Consider the following 6,000-nt stretch of genomic DNA (forward strand, 5'->3'; position numbering starts at 1 on the left):
GAAAGGTTGCAGAACATTTGCTAATGCAGACAGCAACAGCACAGACATCTACCAGGAGTGACACCACTGCAGCTCGTCCTCCCTAGGGACCACCAGATAGGTTAGACAGGTCCTTTCTAGCCCTACATCCTCTCATTATTGTGAAGATTTAGGTTATTACGTGAAAACCAATGTGAACTAATCCCATTTCATTGGTATTACTAGTATTTACCTCTGAAAAGGTGAACCTTTAAAACTGCTAAATTAATTACTCCGTAACAGAATCTTCCTGAAAGTTTACCAGCCCAAGACACAAAAGCCTCAACCACGTTACCTAGTGATATCAGAAAAAGATAAATGCATCTTTTTCAAGATGTTATTGCAAGCAAAGAGTATTTTACACAGCAAGACACTGAGGACTGTTCCTCACAGCCCTAGTCCCTGCACAGGACTCCCGGTTACACATGCATGTGCTCAGACCCTGGGTGGCATAAAGCTGCAAAGCTTCCTCAAAAATGACATCAAATTATCACTCAAGTGGATATGCTAATGCTGCAGATCTTAACTGACCAAATTAAGGCAATTACAGCTTTACACCAGCTGTATCACTATCACAGCGCACACAGTTTCATGACAACTACTGAAGCCAGGACAGTTTGTCAGAAGGCAAAGAAGATCTAATTCTATTGTCCCAGTGAAAACACCTAAGCGTAATTCAGCTACAGATGGAGAGCTAAAAAGATCTAGGCAATTGTTTGAAGAATGTAAATGTTGTTATACCCTGAGAAATGACAGCTATTCACTAGAATTATACTTCCATATCTACCTTTCCTTAAAAAGCTGTTCAAAATGCCCTTACTCTGTCTGGAAGGGAACACTGCAAGCACAGTGTTATTCTCAGCCGCTTATGTCATATGTTCAAATATTTGGCATTTATTCACGTGCCCCCTGCATGCAGTCTCTGCCAAACAAACAGGGACAGGACCACACTAGAAACATCTACCGTGCCTGGCCAGTCTCAAGAGACATTCACAATTGTACCAAACACTGTAATTTCAGTGTTGTGAATGTGCTGAACAGAGGAGCAACACAAAGAATTAAAATGTGATGCCGTTATTTTCTAAACCAATACAAACACTGTTGGCTCCCTCTGGTGCTAAATATAACATAGTGTTACATATGAAACCACCAGAGAAGTAAGGCAATGATATAATCAAATTATTGTGTACAGTAGGTGACAGATATTCTGGTAGTGACAGTAGCAGATGTCCTCTTACGGCCAAAATCCTTAACTTCTTATTCACAGCCTTTAGCAACAGCTCTCATATGGAGAAAACATGACACACACCTTTAAGATGTGCCATTGTGATCCCATGCACACACACACACCAGGCTCTCTTCCTCATGCCACATTTACACTTCCTGAAAGTATGGTCTCCATCCCATTAGTTAAGAACAGACTTAAAAATACATTTTCAGGCCCTAATTCATTATGCTGGCAGTGATTCCTTGAGCAGTTTTAAAAAGCAAAACCTAACCCACTTTTAAACCCATCCATGTGTGCTATTTTGTTCGTTTATACTTAAAATTATGCATTTGTTATGCTAAACAGACTACACAAATAAAATCAATTTTAACTAATCTACTACTAAATCTGCTGTTCAATGCAGTGTACAGAATAAAAATCAAGCCACTTGTTCTATTCACAGATGCATGTGGCTGTTTGGGTTTTTGAAAATTCTATTCACAGCTTTGAATTTCCAGCGTCGCACCAAACTACCCAAGTATGATGATTTTACACTGCAAGCATTACTCCTTGAATTGCTTTTAACGACTATTTGAGACTTGCTTGCAGCTATTCCAAACTGTTAGATTTCTGATGCACAACAAGGAAGCTTAATAATCTAATCCGGAAGGGCTAGATTTTTGTTGCCTTTTTATCATTGTGTGGAAAGAAGGGAAGCAGGCGGCAAGGTTCTTTTTCCTCCTTTTCCCTTTTTTAATGAGATAAAGGAAGAACAGCTTAAGGATACTGCCCTGTACAGAGTCTCTGGTTCATACTTAGCAGCAGATTTAAGCACCACTAATGCAGAACAAGGCGTGTGGTACAAAGTGATGTTAAACTCCTTAGGGGGGCCCCAGTGCAATTCCCAAGAGAAGAGGGTTTAACCTTAACAAATCTGTGGAATAACTCTGTGGCTGAAAGGGAGGCTGGTGACAAGGGCAAGTGAAAGGCGTTCCTGGTGTGCTTTTTCTCATCCAGCTGTTCCTTGTACCTATCACCAGCAAACAGCTGGGTCTGGAGCACCACGCTGGCTGCTATCCCACTCCTCCGGCTTCCAGACCGCAAGAGGTTAACCCATCTCAAACTTCTGTGCCCCCAGAATTAAACAAGTCTTGCTGGCATCCTCCAGTTCCCAGTTTGTAAACGAGACACGACTTGACTACACCTTTTAGAGCCCTGAGAAGCACAGGTACGAAGGGCCTTCTCCGCAAACCTACTACTAAAATGCAGTCAACAGAATTTCTCTCCACTCCCTGAAAGCATAAATTCTGTAATCTATCACCACCTTGAATCCTAATTAACCATACTTCAGCAAACTTTATATATTTTAATTTGGGTCACTGCTCCCAAGTAAATTCAAATTCTGCAAAGAAGCTTCAAGTAAGCTCAGGAAGACCAGGAGCTGGAAGGCTTCGGTTTACTCCAGAACATAATCTTGACTTTCAGAGCAAGGCCTTGTGTCCCCACATGTTAAATATGGGCAACACCAATTTTTTGCTTAGTGCCTTGAAGAAAGGTATTATTCACACTGCAGTCTCACTGATACCCCATCTAATAAGAAATAGAACACTAGTGCTTTATCATGGAGTTCTATCTCTAGGATTCTGGACAGCAGCTATGTACTATTTTCTCCATGAGTGAAACCAAAAACTGTTGCAAAAATCTTTCTAAATACACAACATCCCTTTCAACTAATTTTAAATAATACAAACCATTTATTTTAGATATTTAAATTTCATTTGAAAATAGTAACTTTTAAGGCAAATATTTTGCCCAATGGAAGCTCAGTATTCAAGTAAGAGCCTTTTCTGTGATGTATTATTAGACTGCATCACTGTAATTTACAGCATGCTTAACTGTAACACCAAGTGTCTACTTAAAGAAAATCACTGCAACACCACTACGTGGTCTTTTTTCGCTTCAACAGCCTGTATTTTGCCTTTTCAGGTGGACGAAAAGGAATCATCTCAACCGACTTCTGGTCAGAAATCTAAAAGAACTGTATTCACTATCGTCAAGTTACGCGAAAGCATGCCTTATACAAAAAACCAGAACCAGCACGCTGCCACTGGATATTAAGAAACAGCTTTTCTTCCTCAACGTGGACAGTATGGAGTAACGTTAGCAGGCAGATAGGTCACACACTGCCACTTCAGAAACTGCACCCTTGGCTGTAAACATATTTCCAGGGTGAGAAGAACAACATGGACTGCCTTTTTATAACAGGCCCTCACGGAGAGTACAGGGGATTAGATGTTCAGCAGAGGCAGCAAAGACAGTCCCTAGCCGTCGTGGGCAATCTACTTGCAAACACTGCTGACAGCTTGGGCCCTCAGAGGTGGGCTGCAGGTTATACAGCATTACTACTGATAGGGCAAGCCTGAAAAACACTGCAATCCAGACAGCCTTTAAGCAGCTGATCAAAAGGCTCTGACAGAGGAGATCTAAGCAACAGTTAAGGATGTTTCCCTTTCAACTGTTTATTCCCTTGGGAGATCACCACCTCTGCGGGAGAGCTGGCAGTGGGACGGTGTGCCGTGCCTCAGCTGCTGCAGCTCCCAACCGTGCGGACCATCTCGGCAGCAGAGGCAGGCAAACACACTACCGTGCCACATCAAACTGGGGAAGCTGCTGCCGACCTTCGGCACTACAGTGCCAGCCAGATTGCTAGGGGACAAAAACACTTTAAACCACTGCAATTCCTTGCTCCGATGCAACGGAGGAAGGAACAGATCTTGCACAAGCATAATTCTCCCAATCCAAAGTAAATCATGCCCAAATTGTCCACCTCCACCCATTATGAGAGAGGAACTCCTAGGCGAGATATAAAAACATTCATAATGGATGCCTGACATTCCTGTGATCAACACACACCTGCTTTACACAATTCTCCTCATGCTGTGGAGCAAACTATCAATAAGAGGGCACAACTATTTCAAGATCAGAACAACCACTCCTCTTTCAGCCACGAGCCAAGAGTTTATTATTAAAACACAGACTAAGCCAAATGATAATTGCGTCAAATATAAAAATGCCCTTCCTAAATGTCCTACATCCAAACTCTGCGGCTCCTGATGACATCTGCTAATTTAGTATAAGCTTCATTAAGCTCAAGCCCTTTATTAAAAGCACATTCTCCTCGTTAAGGCTTCATTTTATCCAAACATGAAGAAGTCCAGAAATTACTTTAGATAAAGTAGAAACTTAACACCACTGAGTTGCTGCCAAGGCCCACTTCAGATTGACAGCAATTTTAATAAGAAGTGATGTATTTACTGACATAATGATCCTGGATTTAATATTTTATTATCTGCAAAATGTGTATGAGCTTTTGAATAGGATCTTACCCCTGAATGGTACTGCAAAGGCCAATTTCTCAAAGCTTTATCAAGTGGCTTCAAATATATTGCGTTTCTGTATTTGTCATGGAAAAGAAAATCAGCGCAATGCAGTTTACCAATTTTCACCTTGCAAGTCACTTCCAAGACATGTACAAGCAGAAGGATGTCTGATATAAACGCCCAACTGGTATGAAGCTAAGGTAGGGAAGCTGACAGCAGACCTGGCTGTTGGTCTCACTCCCCCTTTTCCACTGCAGGGCCCTTAAACCCCTAAGTAAATTTCCAGCTCCGTAAAAGACTTCACCAGCAGCCAGTCTTCTCTCCTAGCATGGATTAGCTCCCACATATTTGTGTACAAATATTCGCTGGACTGGGAACAAGTTTACTGAGGAAGCAGACCTCCTGAAAGTCAGTTTCTCCATCAGAGCTTTTACATCATCTAATCTAATCAGTGCACCAGGAGCAGGTTACTCACCGATGGATCACAATATCTTTCTGTCTTAGCAGCCCCTCTTTAATTTTCATTAGAGATTCCCAGTTGCTGAAGTCCTGGTAGCTGGTAGATGGGTAGCTTTGACGAGATGTTCCAGTTGGAACCTGCATAAAATAATTGTAGAATTAGCCTCCAAAACAGTAAAGGTATATAATACCCTAGATACTAAGGCATTTACAAAGCAGTTTGTTGTTTCTGAAACCTAACAGTTGTTGTTCAGTTTAGTTCAGATTTGGTTTATACAACACAACTGGATTTCTAATCAAGTTTCTTGAAACAAACCAGTCCAGTGTCAGTGATTTAAAACTTATCATTTCTGTACTAACGAATTCATAGCTCTGAAAGCAGTTTGAGATTAAAAGCTCACTTAGCATTTAAGAACATAATTAAGACAAACACTACAAAATGTTCATAGCCTGCTGCAATTCTTGTAGAACCACAAACGAGATAGCTCAATAGCTTCAGACCTGCTGGTAACTGCAGATAACGGTTACCACTCCTTTCAGTTGTAACTTTAGCACACAGAGAAATTCCCCTAGATATCTGTACATTTAAAATGTGGAACATAGGAATATAATTCTGGTTAGTTTCTGTTTCCAAGAACAAAAGTTTCACAAGTAACATGTTTTAGCCTTTCTATTAATAGCCTTCCCATAGCCAGGATATGTCTCACAACAAACCGAAGATGACAGTTGAACCAAGTATGAACCAACATTATGGTCTGGAAGAAAAGTAAACAACTAACTGGAATGTTTAATCAAGAAAATTTTTATACTCAGAATATTAAAAGTATTACAAACATCCGTTATCAGGAATTCACACAAGGGAAGGTTTAAGTTAGAACTTATGTAATCAGACTGAGGAATCCCAGCATGGGCTGCCATGAGTTATCATCTAATCTT

General features: G+C 40.9%; 1 protein-coding gene across 1 annotated transcript in view; it reads right to left on the reverse strand.

Annotated features, from left to right (window-relative positions):
• The window catches only part of CEP85L (centrosomal protein 85kDa-like), a 29,185-nt gene extending 23,977 nt beyond the window's left edge, over positions 1 to 5,208 (reverse strand). The window contains exon 1 of the mRNA XM_010153291.1: positions 5,081 to 5,208. Coding sequence (XP_010151593.1) covers positions 5,081 to 5,208 — 128 coding nt within the window. The remainder of the gene's footprint in view (positions 1 to 5,080) is intronic.
• Between the last annotated feature and the right edge of the window lie 792 nt (positions 5,209 to 6,000).

This window comes from Eurypyga helias, unplaced genomic scaffold (genome assembly GCF_000690775.1).
Source record: "Eurypyga helias isolate BGI_N326 unplaced genomic scaffold, ASM69077v1 scaffold24606, whole genome shotgun sequence".
Taxonomy (NCBI): Eukaryota; Metazoa; Chordata; class Aves; order Eurypygiformes; family Eurypygidae; genus Eurypyga; species Eurypyga helias.